Source organism: Ranitomeya variabilis, chromosome 6 (genome assembly GCF_051348905.1).
Source record: "Ranitomeya variabilis isolate aRanVar5 chromosome 6, aRanVar5.hap1, whole genome shotgun sequence".
Lineage (NCBI taxonomy): Eukaryota > Metazoa > Chordata > Amphibia > Anura > Dendrobatidae > Ranitomeya > Ranitomeya variabilis.
The window spans coordinates 333237322-333256974 of NC_135237.1; the positions used below are offsets into that span (position 1 = coordinate 333237322).

The window sequence follows — 19653 nt, forward strand, 5'->3', positions numbered from 1 at the left end:
CTCTGCTGTGTACGTTTTTCCCTTTTATATCTCTGACCCCCTCAGTCAGGTGGAAGTTCTCCCTCCAGCTTCTCCCAGGCAATAGAGGAAGGTCCGCCTCCCTAAACCTCCCCCACAGGAAAAGAGGATGCAGCCTTTTCAGTTCCGGACCCGGCACACAGGTACCCGTGGTCTGGTTGTCCCCCTTACATGTAGATGCATCAAATGTAAGTATTTGGAGCAAACATAGCTGTGGCTAAATGGGGCAAATAAGGGACACAAATGAAAACACATCAATAGAATTTTTATGGAAATATGGTTTATTATTAACTATTTAAGAGCTTGCAAAATATAGAAAGCAAGTAAAAATGTTATAATAAAGTGAATACGTTGGTATTAATGTGTGAAAAGGATAATTGGCTTAGTTTCACTGGCATACTGCCTATGACAACATGTCATGGGCCCATGATCTAATGTGGCCCAGTTCTGAATGGTCCTACAAGCTGCCTGGTGTCTTCCTCTTCTCCCAACATCTGCCTTACGTGTATGGTAGAAGGTGGGAGGACTTGGAGTTGCTGGTTGTTTTACACAGCACACACCTGCCAGTGACTACTGTGAGTGGAGATAACTCTGATCACAGCAGTTTTATACCTTAGATGCCATGTGAACAGTGACAATGGTATTCAAGTTAATAAATGGGGGGAAGCCTATTACACCCCCAATGGGCTCTCAGTTGTGAGTACCTCATGAGTTATTTAATGGTAGGCAAAGTCTCATTGAGGGTCCTAATTCAGAACTAAGCTGTGGCACCCCTGGATTTACATTACATAGAGCAAGAACTATAGAAAGACAACTCTTACAAATTCAGTGGTTAAAATTCATAGATACATATGCGTTACAGAAATGATGCTATAGAATATAAACTACTCTATGGATAGAAGAAAGAGATAACAATTGGTTTACAGATTTTGGGGGCAAGTTTGAACATCCTGCTTATGCATATACCTTGTAAGGTAGCGTTAATTATTACATTGTATTTACTAAAATTTTATTTTTATAACTATATGGATGCAAATAACACCTGTAAAAAAGGACTCCAATACTAATTGCCTCCAGCCAAAATCTCTAAGTCCAGCTCTCCATACACATGTCGAAGAGTTTCTGAGTCAAGAGTTGCAATAAGTTTTCTGTTGCCTGCCACTCTTGGAGTACAAGTCTCTTCCCAAATCACAGTTGTATTTGCAGCGACTTCTCTGAAAAAAGGAATTATAAATATTAGATGTGTTAGTGCTTGTGTCATTATATGATCACATTTTTCCTAATGGTTCTCATAGATTGTAAGCTTGCGAGCAGGGCACTCGCTACTCTTGGTATCTGTTCAATTATGTGTTATTCTGTTATGCCTTTACTGTCTGTGCAAGTACCATCTGAAATGTAAAGTGTTGCGAAATATGTTTCTATAAATAGAAATAATAATAATGATTATTATTAATAATAATGATTTACATAATAAACAAATTGTATAAAGGCTCAAAAGCACTGACTTTTTATGTCTTTTATTAAAAGAGTATTTCACCATGGATAGACTGCTTTAGTATTCTTGTGCTTTTGTCCAGTCCACTTATGGCTTTTTAAATATTTTGATAGGTACTTAAATTGAGTTATATAGTTTAATTACACTATAATACAATGCTATTACAATTATTAACATAAAGAGATGAATAAATCATTTAAAATTTGAATTCGACAAAAAATTGTAAAAGTCTTGTAAAACACTCTAAGATCTCCTAGGGCTGTATTCATCCCCTTTTCTAACTATTTAATGCAAGCACAGCCTTAGTAATGTCAAAGTGACATGAACATGTATGGTTATGGGCAAGCAGATGGTAAAGGGTGGCAACTAACAGTCTGCATAATAAGACATTGAACTGACAGACTTTTTATGCTCAGTCTCTGCTTTGTGTTGCTCATACAGCTGCTCTAACATACGCAGCATTGAATTCCAGCACGCTGTAATGTCGCAAATTAATCGGTGCTATGGCTGAACATCCTGATTTGGAAAAGCCTGGAGGGAGTGCTTTGGTTCAAAAAAATTCCCAGAGACACTCCTGGCTATGGCCATCACCTTCTTCAAGAAGGCATATTTCTCTAAACTTTACACAATTAAGTTTAGGGTGTGTACCATGCAGGGGGCATGAGCTCCTTTGCCCAAAAATAATGCAGCCACAATGTTCTCACAATTGTTTGGGATGCCATCTAGCATGAGATTTGCTACTTAATGTAGAGAAGCAACTTACAGGAATAATTTCATTAGACAAAAAGCATAAAATCAACATATATACTGTATATTTCTACATCTGTTTTTCTATATACAGTATTTCTTTTTTTTCTACCATACAGGAAACCTGTCACATTGGATCAGGCTATTAACCTTTCAAATATGGGGTTAGTCTGGCTTTACAATGATGCCTGGCTGCCTACTGAAAGCCCAATTCCCAGGAGAAAATTAACTTTATTCATCCCAGGAGCTGCTGGCATTCAGTCATATAGGTTTGTCGGTGCAGCTGCAGTCATAGCACACTGTATTGTGTGAGGTGGTTGCAATCACATCAGTACAGAGCGAGCTGTCATTTAAAGTGTCGGGGCATGTTTTCAGCCACCACTCACCACTCCCCACTACTGAGCTGTGACTGAAGCCACGTCGGCACGCCAACACAACTGAAAGTTGTCAGCTCCCAGAAGGAATAAAGTTCAATTTCTCCCAGAAGCTTCACTACCTATCAAATAAAGATAACAGTATTGTGCTAAAATGGCGACATAGTAGAATGACAGAAAAAGGGATATATTATAATGTATAAAATAGTCAAGTTTATTAGACAACAATCAAAAAAGACCATATACCATATATACTAGAGTATAAGCCGAGATTTTCAGCCCATTTTTTAGGCTAAAATGCCCCTCTCGGCTTATATTCGAGTCACTGTCCCAGGAGGTTGGTGGGGGAGGGGGAACGGCAGGAGCCGTCACATCATACTCACCCTCTCCTGATGCAGTCTCTGCATGTCCCTGCTTCTCCAATGGTCTCCGGCGCCCGCAGCTCTTCCTGTGTTCAGCGGTCACGTGGTACCGCTCATTAAAGTAATGAATATGGACACGTGGAGCGCATATTCATTACTTTAAAGAGCGGTACCATGTGACCGCTGAACACAGGAGCAAGCTGCCAGCACCAGAGACAAGGAAGAAGCAGGGCCGCATCAGGAAGGGGTTAGTATGACGGGGAGGGTGAGCCATGCGATATTCACCTATTCCCGTTCCACTGCTGGGCTCTGTATTCCACGTCCTCTGGCTGTGACGTTCACGGCAGAGGGCCCGATGACGTTAGTTAGTGCGTGCCCTCTGCCTGAACAGTCACTGCAGAGACCCGGAACACACAGCTGCACGCGGTGGTGGAATGGGGACAGGGGAATATCGCAAGTGTTGGTGTTCTGAGCCAGTGGCAACTCCCGCACCTGGCCCCCATAGTGCACCGGTGTCCCCACCTACTCAGGACACCGGCACCAGACCCCCAGCAATGAGAGATGAGTATGTCATTTTTTTTAATAGCAGCAGCAGCATATGGGGCATATTATTCTATGGAACATCGTATGAGGCCATCAACCTTTGTGCAGCATTATATGGGGCATAAAATTCTATGGAGCATCTTATGGGGCCATCAACCTATGTGCAGCATTACATGGGGCATAATATTCTATGGAGCATCTAATGGGGCCATCATTAACCTTTTATGCAGCATTATATGGGGCATATTTTAATATGGAGCATCTTATGGGGCCCATCATTAACTTTATGGAGCATTATATGGGGCGTATTTTGTATAGAGCATCTCATGAGGCCCATCATGAACTGTATGGAGCATTATATGGGGCTCCTGATTTAATATGGATATTCCAAAACACTTAACCTACTAATGTCTCAATCAATTTTACTTTTATTGGTATCAATTTTTATTTTTGAAATTTACCAGTAGCACACAGCACAAATAAAATCCTCTATTTAAATTCTCTTAGTGCTTGTGGTGATGTCATTAAGGTCACCACAGTTCTTTGTCCTGACTCACAGTGAAGTGAGCCTGAGAATGCACCTTCTAAATCTGCAAATTGCAGCACCTCATTGTCTCCTGGTTTTCAGCCTGGACGGTTGCATTATAGCACCATTCAGGTTGTAAACCAGTTATCACAGAGATGGATTATGGCAAGGGACAGTATTGCTAACCTTCATGGGAGGGACATGGTAGTTTATTTATGATTTCTTTACAGGGAACAGGGGCTTCAATGAATTAGACTTAAGGTGAGTATTATGGATGTTTATTAGATTAGGTTTTTTTTACAGGAGAAAAGGGCTTCAATAGATTAGACGTAAAGTGAGTATAACTGTTTGTGTGACATAAACCCCACAACCATTATCCCACTTGAGCAAACAACAGGTCAAAAGGGAATAGCCAGGTAAAGCACCATAATTGGCACATCTAGTAGATGCGCCTTTTCTGGGGCATCTGTGGGCTGCTAATTTTAGGCTGGGGGAGCAATATCCATGGTCCTTAACCAGTCTGAGAGTGCCATCCCCCAGCTGTTTGCTTTATCTTGACTGGTTGTCAAAAATGGGGGGACCTTATGCCGTTTTTTTAAACTATTTATTGAAATAATAAAAAAATGACATGGGACCCCTCTATTGTTGATAACAGCCATGATAAAGCTGACAGCTGAGGGTTGCAGCCCACAGCTATCAGTTTTGACTGTGCTGGCTATAAAATTCAGAAAAGACCCCACATCATTTTATTTATTTTGTTTTAGCACAGGTGCTTCCTGATGAATACACCCATCAGCGCCAATTGCTCTCACAGTTATCAGCAACAGCAGGCATAGGCTGATGGGAGTAGTACTCACTCATTAGCGGACGAGTGAGACCAGAGGTAACCTTTTAACTGCCGGTCACAGCTGTCATCTGACAGCTTGGGAACTGCAGCTCTCTGCTCAGGCCACTGGTGTTTCTCCTGCTGTCATGCAGATGACAGCGAGGGAAATACTTGAACAGTAACACGGACTTCCTGGTGTTTGGTACAGACCCCGAACTTTACTGTTTGGGTTCACCCATCTCTAATAATGATGTAAATTACATTGTATTATATATGACATAGGCAAACATATAAATGTACTATACACTGTGTGCAGAATTATTAGGCAAGTTGTATTTTCATCACATGAGACTTTTTATACATGTTGTCCTACTCCAAGCTGTTTAGGCTTGAGAGCCAACTACCAATTAAGTAAATCTGGTGATGTGCATCTCTGTAATGAGGAGGGGTGTTGTCTAATGACATCAAAACCCTATATAAGGTGTGCTTAACTATTAGGCAACTTCCCTTCCTTTGGCAAAATGGGTCAGAAGAGAGATTTGACGGGCTCTGAAAAGTCCAAAATTGTGAGATGCCTTGCAGAGGGATGCAGCAGTCTTGAAATTGCCAAACTTTTGAAGCGTGATCACCGAACAATCAAGCCTTTCATGGCAAATAGCCAACAGGGTCGCAAGAAGCGTGTTGGGCAATAAAGGTGCAAAATAACTGCCCATGAATTGAGGAAAATCAAGCGTGAAGCTGCCAAGATGCCATTTGCCACCAGTTTTGTCATATTTCAGAGCTGCAATGTTACTGGAGTAAGAAAAAGCATAAGGTGTGCGATACTCAGGGACATGGCCAAGGTAAGGAAGGCTGAAAAACGACCACCTTTGAACAAGAAACAAGATAAAACATCAAGACTGGGCCAAGAAATATCTTAAGACTGACTTTTCAAAGATTTTATGGACTGATGAAATGAGAGTGACTCTTGATGGGCCAGATGGATGGGCCAGAGGCTGGATCAGTAAAGGGCAGAGAGCTCCACTCCGACTCAGACACCAGCAAGGTGGAGGTGGGGTACTGGTATGGGCTGGTATCATCAAAGATGAACTTGTGGGACTTTTTCGGGTTGAGGATGGGGTGAAGCTCAACTCTCAGACCTACTGCCAGTTTATGGAAGACAACTTCTTCAAGCAGTGGTACAGGAAGAAATTAGTATCATTCAAGAAAAACATGATTTTCATGCAGGACAATGCTCCATCACATGCCTCCAACTACTCCACAGCGTAACTGGCCAGTAAAGGTCTCAAAGAAGAAAAAATAGTGACATGGCCCCCTTGTTCACCTGATCTGAACCCCATAGAGAACCTGTGGTCCCTCATAAAATGTGAGATCTACAGGGAGGGAAAACAGTACACCTCTCGGAACAGTGTCTGGGAGGCTGTCGTCGCTGCTGCACACAATGTTGATCGTAAACAGATCAAGCAACTGACAGAATCTATGGATGGAAGGCTGTTGAGTGTCATCATAAAGAAAGGTGGCTATATTGGTAGCTATTTTGGGGGGGTTTTGTTTTTGCATGTCAGAAATGTTTATTTCTAAATTTTGTGCAGTATATTGGTTTACCTGGTGAAAATAAACAAGTGAGATGGGAATATATTTGGTTTTTATTAAGTTGCCTTATAATTCTGCACAGTAATAGTTACCTGCACAAACAGATATCCTCCTAAGATGGCCAAATCTAAAAAAACCCACTCCAACTTCCAAAAATATTAAGCTTTGATATTTGAATCTTTTGGATTGATTGAGAACATAGTTGTTGATTAATAATAAAAATAATCCTCTAAAATACAACTTGCCTAATAATTCTGCACACAGTGTAAACAGTATTTTAATATACAGCGCATTAGATGTCATTAGCGATTAAGTGAGGCAAGGGTTAAAGTGGCATAATGTCATATAGAACAAATAAATGGTAATAGCAATGTAGTAAGTATATAGATACATGGCACTTTTAGTAGACTAAATAGCAGCAATAAATTTAAAGTGCATAACTATAATGCATGCTCATTACCTAGAGACATTATGAGGTCAGTAATGTAAGGCACCAGGTAGAGGCACCAAATGGGGAGTGCACACGCACCTCGACACGTGTTTCACCACACTGGGCATCGTCAGGAGACATCTTTCAATAAGGTGGCTGAGAATCTTTCTAACCTTATTAACCTACAGATTAAACTCATATCTGCAGACTAATAGTGTTATCTGACATGACAGGTTTCATTTAAAGGACACTTCTATTTGTGTAAAAAAGGACAATGATATTTCAAGCAGTGAGCCGACTTAATAAAATTTCTCTGACACTTTACTAAACCCGGCGTTTATTGAAGGATTTCCTTATGCAAGAAACCATTACCAGTAGACATATTGTAGTTCCTTAGCAGAAAGTATTGTTATTGTGAATGACTTTACTTGTTAACCCCTTAAGCCCGTATGACGTACTATCCCGTCGAGGTGGGGTGGGCCTTAATTCCCGGTGACGGGATAGTACGTCATACGCGATCGGCCGCGCTCACGGGGGGAGCGCGGCCGATCGCGGCCGGGTGTCGGCTGCATATCGCAGCTGACATCCAGCACTATGTGCCAGGAGCGGTCACGGACCGCCCCCGGCACATTAACCCCCGGCACACCGCGATCAAACATGATCGCGGTGTACCGGCGGTACAGGGAAGCATCGCGCAGGGAGGGGGCTCCCTGCGGGCTTCCCTGAGACGATCGGTACAAGGTGATGTACTCACCTCGTACCGAACGTCTTCTCCCTGCAGGCCCCGGATCCAAAATGGCCGAGGGGCTGTATCCGGGTCCTGCAGGGAGCACTTCCGGGTCGGAGCAGGCTGCAGATGAAAGCTGCAGCCTGCTCCGATGAAAGTATGATCGCGGATCTGATAGAGTGCTGTGCACACTATCAGATCTGCGATCTGTGATGTCCCCCCCTGGGACAAAGTAAAAAAGTAAAAAAAAAAATTTCCACATGTGTAAAAAAAAAAAAAAAAAAATTCCTAAATAAATAATAATAAAAAAAAAAATATTATTCCCATAAATACATTTCTTTATCTAAAAAAAACAAACAAAAACAATAAAAGTACACATATTTAGTATCGCCGCGTCCGTAACGACCCAACCTATAAAACTGGCCCACTAGTTAACCCCTTCAGTAAACACCGTAAGAAAAAAAAAAAAAAAAACGAGGCAAAAAACAACGCTTTATTACCATACCGCCGAACAAAAAGTGGAATAACACGCGATCAAAAAGACGGATATAAATAACCATGGTACCACTGAAAACGTCATCTTGTCCCGCAAAAAACGAGCCGCCATACAGCATCATCAGCAAAAAAATTAAAAAGTTATAGTCCTCAGAATAAAGCGATGCCAAAATAATTATTTTTTCTATAAAATAGTTTTTATCGTATAAAAGCGTCAAAACATAAAAAAAGATATAAATGAGATATCGCTGTAATCGTACTGACCCGAAGAATAAAACTGCTTTATCAATTTTACCAAACGCGGAACGGTATAAACGCCTCCCCCAAAAGAAATTCATGAATAGCTGGTTTTTGGTCTTTCTGCCTCACAAAAATCGGAATAAAAAGCGATCAAAAACTGTCACGTGTCCGAAAATGTTACCAATAAAAACGTCAACTCGTCCCGCAAAAAACAAGACCTCACATGACTCTGTGGACCAAAATGTGGAAAAATTATAGGTCTCAAAATGTGGAGACGCAAAAACTTTTTTGCTATAAAAAGCGTCTTTTAGTCTGGTTTCACACTTGCGTTTTTATCTGCATGCGTTTTTTAAAAAAACCGCATGTGTGAAAAAATGCATGTAAACGCGGTAAAACGCATGCGTTTTTATAGAAAAACACAAGAAAACAAGAAAAAAACAAAAAACCCTAACCCTACCCCTAACCCTACCCCTAACCTGAAATACGTGGCACTGAAATACGTGGCACTGAAATATACGTTTATATACGTATATACGTATATAAGTGCCACGATATTTCAGTGGCCACGTATATAAGTGCCACGTATTTAAGTGCCACGTATTTAAGTGCCACGTATTTCAGTGCCACGTATTTCAGTGCCACGTATTTCAGTGCCACGTATTTCAGTGCCACGTATTTCAGTGCCACTTATTTCAGTGCCACGTATTTCAGTGCCACGTATTTCAGTGCCACGTATTTCAGTGCCACGTATTTCAGTGCCACGTATTTACGTGCCACGTATTTACGTGCCACGTATTTTTCAGTGCCTGAAATACGTGGCACTGAAATTCGTGGCACTGAAATTCGTGGCACTGAAATATCGTGGCACTGAAATATCGTGGCACTGAAGTATTTACGTGCCACGTATTTTTCAGTGCCTGAAATACGTGGCACTGAAATACGTGGCACTGAAATACGTGGCACTGAAATATCGTGGCACTGAAATACGTGGCACTGAAATACGTGGCACTGAAATACGTGGCACTTAAATACGTGGCTCTTAAATACGTGGCACTTATATACGTGGCACTTATGACTGTCAGAAAATGTTCAGTAAACGGTTAGGGGTGAGGTTAGGGGTAGGGTTTCAGGTAGAATTGGGGAGCTTCCACTGTTCAGGCACATCAGGGGCTCTCCAAACGCGACATGGCGTCCAATCTCAATTCCAGCCAATTCTGCGTTGAAAAAGTAAAACAGTGCTCCTTCCCTTCCGAGCTCTCCCGTGCGTCCAAAAAGGGGTTTACCCCAACATATGGGGTATCAGCGTACTAGGGACAAATTGAACAACAACTTCTGGGGTCCAAGTTCTCTTGTTATCCTTGGGAAAATAAAAATTTGGGGGGCTAAAAATCATTTTTGTGGGAAAAAACATATGTTTTATTTTCACGGCTCTGCGTTGTAAACTGTAGTGAAACACTTGGGGGTTCAAAGTTCTCACAACACATCTAGATAAGTTCCTTGGGAGGTCTACTTTCCAATATGGGGTCACTTGTGGGGGGTTTGTACTGTTTGGGTACATCAGGGGCTCTGCAAATGCAACGTGACGCCTGCAGACCAATCCATTTAAGTCTGCATTCCAAATGGCGCTCCTTCCCTTCCGAGCTCTGTCATGCGCCCAAACAGTGGTTCCCCCCCACATAGGGGGTATCAGCGTACTCAGGACAAATTGGACAACAACTTTTAGGGTCCAATTTATCCTGATACCCTTGTGAAAATACAAAACTGGGGGCTAAATTTCATTTTTGTGAAAAAAAAATAAAATAATATTTTCACGGCTCTGCGTTATAAACTGTAGTGAAACACTTGGGGGTTCAAAGTTCTCACAACACATCTAGATAAGTTCCTTGGGGGGTCTAGTTTCCAATATGGGGTCACTTGTGGGGGGTTTGTACTGTTTGGGTACATCAGGGGCTCTGCAAATGCAACGTGATGCCTGCAGACCAATCCATTTAAGTCTGCATTCCAAATGGCGCTCCTTCCCTTCCGAGCTCTGTCATGCGCCCAAACAGTGGTTCCCCCCCACATAGGGGGTATCAGCGTACTCAGGACAAATTGGACAACAACTTTTAGGGTCCAATTTATCCTGATACCCTTGTGAAAATACAAAACTGGGGGCTAAATTTCATTTTTGTGAAAAAAAAAAAATATTATTTTCACGGCTCTGCGTTATAAACTGTAGTGAAACACTTGGGGGTTCAAAGTTCTCACAACACATCTAGATAAGTTCCTTGGGGGGTCTAGTTTCCAATATGGGGTCACTTGTGGGGGGTTTGTACTGTTTGGGTACATCAGGGGCTCTGCAAATGCAACGTGACGCCTGCAGACCAATCCATTTAAGTCTGCATTCCAAATGGCGCTCCTTCACTTCCGAGCTCTGTCATGCGCCCAAACAGTGGTCCCCCCCCACAAATGGGGTATCAGCGTACTCCAGACAAATTGGACAACAACTTTTGGGGTCCAATTTATCCTGATACCCTTGTGAAAATACAAAACTTGGGGGCTAAAAAATCATTTTTGTGAAAAAAAAAAATATTTTTATTTTCACGGCTCTGCGTTATAAACTGTAGTGAAACACTTGGGGGTTCAAAGCTCTCAAAACACATCTAGATAAGTTCCTTAGGGGGTCTACTTTCCAAAATGGTGTCACTTGTGGGGGGGTTTAATGTTTAGGCACATCAGGGGCTCTCCAAACGCAACATGGCATCCCATCTTAATTCCAGTCAATTTTGCATTGAAAAGTAAAATAGCGCTTCTTCCCTTCTGAGCTCTGCTATGCACCCAAACAATGGTTTACACCCACATATTGGGTATCAGCGTACTCAGGACAAATTGTACAACAACTTTTGTGGTCTAATTTCTTCTCTTACCCTTGGGGAAATAAAAAAATGGGGGTGAAAAGATCATTTTTGTGAAAAAATATGATTTTTTATTTTTACAGCTCTGCATTATAAACTTCTGTGAAGCACTTGTTGGGTCAAAGTGCTCAACACACATCTAGATAAGTTCCTTAAGGGGTCTACTTTCCAAAATGGTGTCACTCGTGGGGGGTTTCAATGTTTAGGCACATTAGGGGCTCTCCAAACGCAACATGGCGTCCCATCTCAATTCCAGTCAATTTTGCATTGAAAAGTCAAATGGCGCTCCTTCCCTTCTGAGCTCTGCCCTGCGCCCAAACAATGGTTTACACCCACATATGGGGTATCAGTGTACTCAGGACAAATTGCACAACAATTTTTGGGGTCCAATTTCTTCTCTTACCCTTGGGAAAATAAAAAATTGGGGGTGAAAAGATCATTTTTGTGAAAAAATATGATTTTTTATTTTTACGGCTCTGCATTATAAACTTCTGTAAAGCACTTGTTGGGTCAAAGTGCTCACCACACATCTAGATAAGTTCCTTAGGGGGTCTACTTTCCAAAATGGTGTCACTTGTTAGGGGTTTCAATGTTTAGGCACATCAAGGGCTCTCTAAATGCAACATGGCGTCTCATCTCAATTCCAGTCAATTTTGCATTGAAAAGTCAAATGGCGCTCCTTCCCTTCCGAGCTCTGCCCTGCGCCCAAACAATGGTTTACACCCACATATGGGGTATCAGCGTACTCAGGACAAATTGCACAACAATTTTTGGGGTCCAATTTCTTCTCTCACCCTTGGGAAAATAAAAAATTGGGGGTGAAAAGATCATTTTTGTGAAAAAATATGATTTTTTATTTTTACGGCTTTGCATTATAAACTTCTGTAAAGCACTTGTTGGGTCAAAGTGCTCACCACACATCTAGATAAGTTCCTTAGGGGGTCTACTTTCCAAAATGGTGTCACTTGTTAGGGGTTTCAATGTTTAGGCACATCAGGGGCTCTCCAAATGCAACATGGCGTCCCATCTCAATTCCAGTCAATTTTGCATTGAAAAGTCAAATGGCGCTCCTTTGCTTCCAAGCTCTGCCATGCGCCCAAACTGTGGTTTACCCCCACATATGGGGTATCAGCGTACTCAGGACAAATTGTACAACAACTTTTGGGGTCTATTTTCTCCTGTTACCCTTGGTAAAATAAAACAAATTGGAGCTGAAATAAATTTTGTGTGAAAAAAAGTTAAATGTTCATTTTTATTTAAACATTCCAAAAATTCCTGTGAAACACCTGAAGGGTTAATAAACTTCTTGAAAGTGGTTTTGAGTACCTTGAGGGGTGCAGTTTTTAGAATGGTGTCACACTTGGGTATTTTCTATCATATAGACCCGTCAAAATGACTTCAAATGAGATGTGGTCCCTAAAAAAAAATGGTGTTGTAAAAATGAGAAATTGCTGGTCAACTTTTAACCCTTATAACTCCGTCACAAAAAAAAATTTTGGTTCCAAAATTGTGCTGATGTAAAGTAGACATGTGGAAAATGTTATTTATTAAGTATTTTGTGTGACATATGTCTGTGATTTAAGGGCATAAAAATTCAAAGTTGGAAAATTGCGAAATTTTCCAAATTTTCGCCAAATATTCGTTTTTTTCACAAATAAACGCAAGTTATATCGAACAAATTTTACCACTAACATGAAGTACAATATGTCACGAGAAAACAATGTCAGAATCGCCAAGATCCGTTGAAGCGTTCCAGAGTTATAACCTCATAAAGGGACAGTGGTCAGAATTGTAAAAATTGGCCTGGTCATTAACGTGCAAACCACCCTCGGGGCTTAAGGGGTTAAGGTATTACTATTATGGAAATATGCACAAAACAAAGGAGAGGAAACAAAAGGGGAAATGAGAAACCTAAATGTCAAGTGAAGATAGAGAAAAAGAAAGGTATAATAACATATTTATCTCTTTCATAAAAAATTGTTTATATATGAAAAAGTGCTTTGCCTTGAACAAAACACAGTGATGAATACTTCCAAATAATGTGCAGAGCCATCATGAGACAGATGTTATTTATCATCTTGAATACCTAGCCACAAATGAGATTATTATTTAAATAGACTGTTACTGTTCTGTGATTCTACCCTTGCATTGAAATTTCATTAAGTTTTAAAAAGTATACTTGGATGCTTAAATTGTTTTTTAATTTAAATGATCCCTTTTTCATAAGATCCATTTACACTTCACAATTATGGTGTAATGAGCGTCCTTAGGAACACTCATCTCCTGATAATCCTGCAGTGTAAACAGGCTGCTGATTAGCTAAATAATTAGCAAAATATTTGCTTGTCAGGTGAAGTGATCTATTGGATTGGTTAAAAGATCATCTTTCTCGGCAGCACATCGCCCTTTGCGAAGAGGACCTGTGCTGCCAAGTTTATGTGCACAGTATGATCTATTACTCTTCTTTCTATGCGGATATAAAGCACGGTCTATTAAACAACCACTGACAGGCAAATCGATGGTTATTTAACACAAGTCAGATGGTGTAAACCCAGATTTAAATTAGTTTTAAATAAGCTGATGGTTTGATTGCTAGGTATGTCAATTCTTTCAGCGTTTTTGCTGCAAATTTCACCCATACTAGTTAGTGGGGAAAAATCTTAATCAAAAGCGCAAATAAAAAATGCCACAAAAACATGTGTTTTTGCCTCTGCATTTTTCCTGCCAAGAGATGCAGAAATGGTGCGCAAATGGATCTACTGGGATCCATAGGAGAGCCCAGCAGAAACTGTTTATTTGAGATGCAGCACCATTACAGGTCACATGAAAAATTCCACACTCTGGTCCTCCTGAGTAAGAGATGCATTTTTTTAACCACTCTAAACTTTGCACGAAAGATACATTAGTAGTGTTGAGCGATACCGTCCGATACTTGAAAGTATCGGTATCGGATAGTATCGGCCGATACCCGAAAAGTATCGGATATCGCCGATACCGATACCCGATACCAATACAAGTCAATGGGACACCAAGTATCGGAAGGTATCCTGATGGTTCCCAGGGTCTGAAGGAGAGGAAACTCCCCTTCAGGCCCTGGGATCCATATTAATGTGTAAAATAAAGAATAAAAATAAAAAATATTGATATACTCACCCTTTGACGTGCCCTGGTTGTAACCGCCAGCCTCCGTTCATAAGAATGAGCGCTTGAAAGTCCTTAGATGACGTTGCGGCCTGTGATTGGTCGCGGAGGCTGGCGGTTACAACCAGGGCGCGTCAGAGGGTGAGTATATCAATATTTTTAATTTTTATTCTTTATTTTACACATTAATATCGATCCCGATACCGATTCCCGATACCACAAAAGTATCGGATCTCGGTATCGGAATTCCGATACAGAAAATATCGGCCGATACCCGATACTTGCGGTATCGCAATGCTCAATACTATACATTAGTTATATTCTCCAGCCTTCGAGTCCTCTCCATTATGTGCACATAAAACCAAATCCTCTGTATTCATAAGCTGCGCCTTCCCTGTCCACCATTGCTTGTTGCTATTTTCCTATGCACAGTCGAACAAGGGATTATGATTAGGACGACTTGTAGCACTTCAAAAATTAACTAGAGATTTTATAAAAATGTCTTAAATTAACAAAGTAAGTGGTTGCCCTTTGCATAAAATTAGTGAAAGATACCTCTCACCTATAAAATAAAAAGTACCATACCATTGAAAGTAATGGGTGATCGATATAGTGAACTACATGTTGTGATCTCCAGTGTAAAATAAACTCTTTGTAATTTATTTCCATATCAGATAAAAGATTAAAGGTACATTTATGGTATATATGTACTCAAAATTGTAAAATAATGAATGTGAAAATGTTTTATTTTTCAAGACCTGAAAATACATTTTTAAGACCCTATGAAAACAATAAAATGGCAGAAGCGATGTGTGCAATGGACACATCAAGAATCAAGATCCTGCTGATTTAAATCTTAAAAAACATAATACCTTGGTCAAATTGTACAAGTCGCAGGACAGGAGTTCTTAAATGGTTTCTACACCCAACACATTATATTATTTTAAATTATATAGTAAATGATTGATTGCCAGTTCATACTGTAACATCATGAAATAAGTATTGAACATGTCACCAGTTTTCTAAGAAAATATATTTCTAAAAGTGCAATTGACATGAAATTCTCAACAGATGTCAGTAACTACCCAACCAATACACATGAGCAAGGACATCAAACCATAGATGTCCATAAATTAAATTATGTGTAATAATAAGAAATTACAGGGAAAAAGTATTGAACATACTTATGTCACAGTTCCAACCCCTCAGTGTGTCTGGGATGCAGTTACTGACAGCTCAGCCATCCAATCTGGTACATGGGTGTGCTGAAGCTGTCAGTACTTTGATTAACAACTCAGTTGTCCAGTCTGGTGCAATGGCGTGGTGAGCTGTCAGTGTGTTGATTGACAGCTCGGCCATCCAGTCTGAGACTGGGAGAAGCTGGTTGTATCCAGGTGTTCATTATCCCAGGTGATTGCCAGGCTACTTAACTGGGCTGTTATTTCCTGACCTCTGCCAGACTTACAGTCAGCTACTGGGTGGTCTGTCTCTCTCTGCCAGACCATAATGGATTGAGTTCAACCTCGTGATCTTAAGGTTTTGTAATGTTTTCCTGGATTCACTAACCATTATGAAAAATTGATCAAGAGCTTTTCTCTGATTGCTAAACCTCTTAATGACCTTACACATAAAGGGGTGAGTGGTTCATATCTGCTTCAATTCTGACTCAACCTGCCCTCCAATAACTGTTCATTGTGGAGGGGGATTCCTCAGAGTAGGGCCAGTTTTATCACAGGGGCCCAAAACTCTGACTAATGTACGTCCATGTGCTTTTTTTTCTAAACTTTTTTGCCTGCTTAAATAAATTATGAAGTTGGGAATCGTGAATTACCTGCTGTCAAATTGGCCTTTGAGAAATGGAGGCATTATTTGGAGGGGGTTTATCCACTTATTGTGGTCATTGATCACAAGAATATAGCTTACATTGAATCAGCTAAAAGTGTTGTGAATTCCGTTCTCGAACTCCCTCCTGTGGTCATGAATGGTACTTCGGCGAGTTCTGTCCGTGGACTCCCTCTGGTGGCTGTGAGTGGAACTGCTGGTTTTGAGGTTGCTTCCTCAGCTGCCCTCGTTTGCGGCTAGGCTGGTTTCTCTATTTAACTCCACTCAGATCATTACTCCATGCCAGCTGTCAATGTATCTGTACTGGTTCAGATCTCTCTCGGATCTTTCTGATGACCTGTCTACTCCAGCAGAAGCTAAGTCCCTGCTAGTTCATTTGTTGTTCATTGTGTACTGAATATATTTCTTAGTATTTGCTAAGTTCTAGTCCAGCTTGCTAACATGATATTGCCTTGCTAGCTGGAAGCTCTGGGTTGCAGAGTGGCACCTCCGCACTGTGAGTCGGTGCGGGGGTCTTTTTGCACACTCTGCGTGGCTTTTTGTAGATTTTTGTGCTGACTGCATAGATCCCTTTCCTATCCTCAGTCTATTTAGTAAGTCTGGCCTCTTTTGCTGAAACCTGTTTCATCCCTGTGTTTGTGACTTTCCTCTTAACTCACAGTTAATATATGTGGGGGGCTGCCTTTACCTTTGGGGAATTTCTCTGAGGCAAGGAAAGGCTTATTTTCCTATCTTTAGGGGTAGTTAGCTCTTAGGCTGTGAAGAGGCGTCTAGGGAGAGTTAGGTACGCTCCACAGCTATTTCTAGTGTGTGTTTTATAGGATTAGGATTGCGGTCAGCAGAGTTCCCACTTCCCAGAGCTTGTCCTGTCTTTTAGTTTAACCATCAGGTCATTCCAGGTGCACCTAACCACCAGGTCCATAACAGTACAGCTGGCCAACAAAGTGTTAATGCATCTCAATAGAGGGATAAGAGAAGTTCTGAGACCATTTTTTTTTCTCTGCAGTGTGTTTTGTCTTTCTTTTCCCCTTAACCTCTGGGTGGTTCAGGACTCAGGTGCAGATATGGACATTCAAGGTCTGTCCTCTTGTGTTGATCAACTCACTGCAAGGGTACAAAACATTCAAGATTATGTAGTTCAGAATCCTATGTTAGAGCCTAGAATTCCAATTCCTGATTTGTTTTCTGGGGATAGATCTAAATTTCTGAATTTCAAAAATAATTGTAGACTGTTTCTTGCTTTGAAACCCCGCTCCTCTGGTGACCCCATTCAGCAAGTAAAAATCATTATTTCTTTGTTACGTGGTGACCCTCAAGACTGGGCATTCTCCCTTGCACCAGGAGATCCTGCATTGCTTAATGTAGATGCGTTTTTTCTGGCGCTTGGATTGCTTTATGACGAACCTAACTCTGTGGATCAGGCAGAGAAAATCTTGCTGGCTTTGTGTCATGGTCAGGATGAAGCGGAGGTATATTGCCAGAAGTTTAGAAAGTGGTCTGTGCTTACTGAATGGAATGAGTGTGCCCTTGCAGCAATTTTCAAAAAGGGTCTCTCTGAGGCCCTTAAGGATGTTATGGTGGGCATCCCCACGCCTGCTGGTCTGAATGAATCAATGTCCTTGGCCATTCAGATCGATTGCCGCTTGCGTGAACGCAAGGTTGTGCGCCATTTGGCGGTATCCTCTGAGCAGAGGCCTGAGTCTATGCAATGTGATAGGACTTTGACCAGAGCTGAACGGCAAGAACACAGACGTCAGAATGGGCTGTGTTTTTACTGTGGTGACTCCACTCATGCCATCTCTGATTGTCCTAAGCGCACTAAGCGGTTCGCTAGGTCTGTCACCATTGGTACTGTACAGCCTAAATTTCTTTTGTCCGTTACTCTGATTTGCTCTTTGTCATCCTACTCTGTTATGGCATTTGTGGACTCAGGCGCTGCCCTGAATTTGATGGACTTGGAGTTTGCCAGGCGCTGTGGTTTTTTCTTGGAGCCCTTGCAGTATCCTATTCCATTAAGGGGAATTGATGCTACGCCTTTGGCCAAGAATAAACCTCAGTACTGGACTCAGTTGACCATGTGCGTGGCTCCTGCACATCAGGAAGATATTCGCTTTTTGGTGTTGCATAATTTGCATGATGTGGTCGTGTTGGGTTTGCCATGGCTACAGGTCCATAATCCAGTATTGGATTGGAAATCGATGTCTGTGTCCAGTTGGGGTTGTAAAGGGGTACATGGTGACGTTCCGTTATTGTCAATTTCTCCTTCTACTCCTTCTGAAGTCCCTGAGTTTTTGTCGGATTACCGAGATGTATTTGATGAGCCCAAATCCAGTGCCCTACCTCCTCATAGGGATTGTGATTGTGCTATTAATTTGATTCCTGGTAGTAAATTTCCTAAATTTCAATTTATCTGTGCCGGAACACGCCGCTATGCGGAGTTATATAAAGGAGTCCTTGGAGAAAGGGCATATTCGCCCGTCGTCATCACCGTTGGGAGCAGGGTTCTTTTTTGTGGCCAAGAAGGATGGTTCTCTGAGACCTTGTATAGATTACCGCCTTCTCAATAAAATCACGGTCAAATTTCAGTACCCTTTGCCTCTATTGTCTGATTTGTTTGCTCGGATTAAGGGGGCTAGTTGGTTCACCAAGATAGATCTTCGAGGGGCATATAATCTTGTGCGTATTAAACAGGGTGATGAATGGAAAACAGCATTTAATACGCCCGAGGGCCATTTTGAGTACCTGGTGATGCCATTTGGGCTTTCTAATGCTCCATCTGTGTTTCAGTCCTTTATTCATGACATCTTCCGAAAGTATTTGGATAGATTCATTATTGTATATTTGGATGATATTTTGGTCTTTTCGGATGATTGGGAGTCTCATGTGAAGCAGGTCAGAATGGTGTTCCAAGTCCTTCATGCTAATTCTTTGTTTGTGAAGGGGTCTAAATGTCTCTTTGTAGTTCAGAAGGTTTCCTGTTATGACCCCAATGGCAGAGGGTCTCAGAAATAAATACCAAGTCTGCAAACACAAAAAACCAGCTCATAGGGCAGTGGTAACTGGGCTGACCGTATATCTAATCCTAGCACCACAAATAGCAGCAGCCGGGGAACGTGCCTACGTTGGTTCTAGACGTCTCGCGCCAGCCGGAGAACTAACTAACCCTAGAAGGGAAAAGATAGACCTTTCTTGCCTCCAGAGAAAAGACCCCAAAAGTTGGATACAAGCCCCCAACAAATAATAACGGTGAGGTAAGAAGAAAAGACAAACGTAAGAATGAACTAGGTATTTAGCAAAGAGAGGCCGACTGACTAATAGCAGAAAATAGTAAGATGACTTATACGGTCAGCAAAAACCCTATCAAAAATATCCACGCTGGATATTCAAGAACCCCCGAACC

At 41.4% G+C, this 19653-nt stretch overlaps 1 protein-coding gene across 1 annotated transcript in view; it reads right to left on the reverse strand.

The window, feature by feature from the left end:
* Window positions 1–281: 281 nt before the first annotated feature.
* Window positions 282–19653, reverse strand: part of F13A1 (coagulation factor XIII A chain) — a 482528-nt gene continuing 463156 nt past the window's right edge. The window contains exon 15 of the mRNA XM_077269818.1: window positions 282–1232. Within this exon, the coding sequence (XP_077125933.1) occupies window positions 1082–1232 (151 nt within the window). The 3' untranslated portion in view covers window positions 282–1081. The remainder of the gene's footprint in view (window positions 1233–19653) is intronic.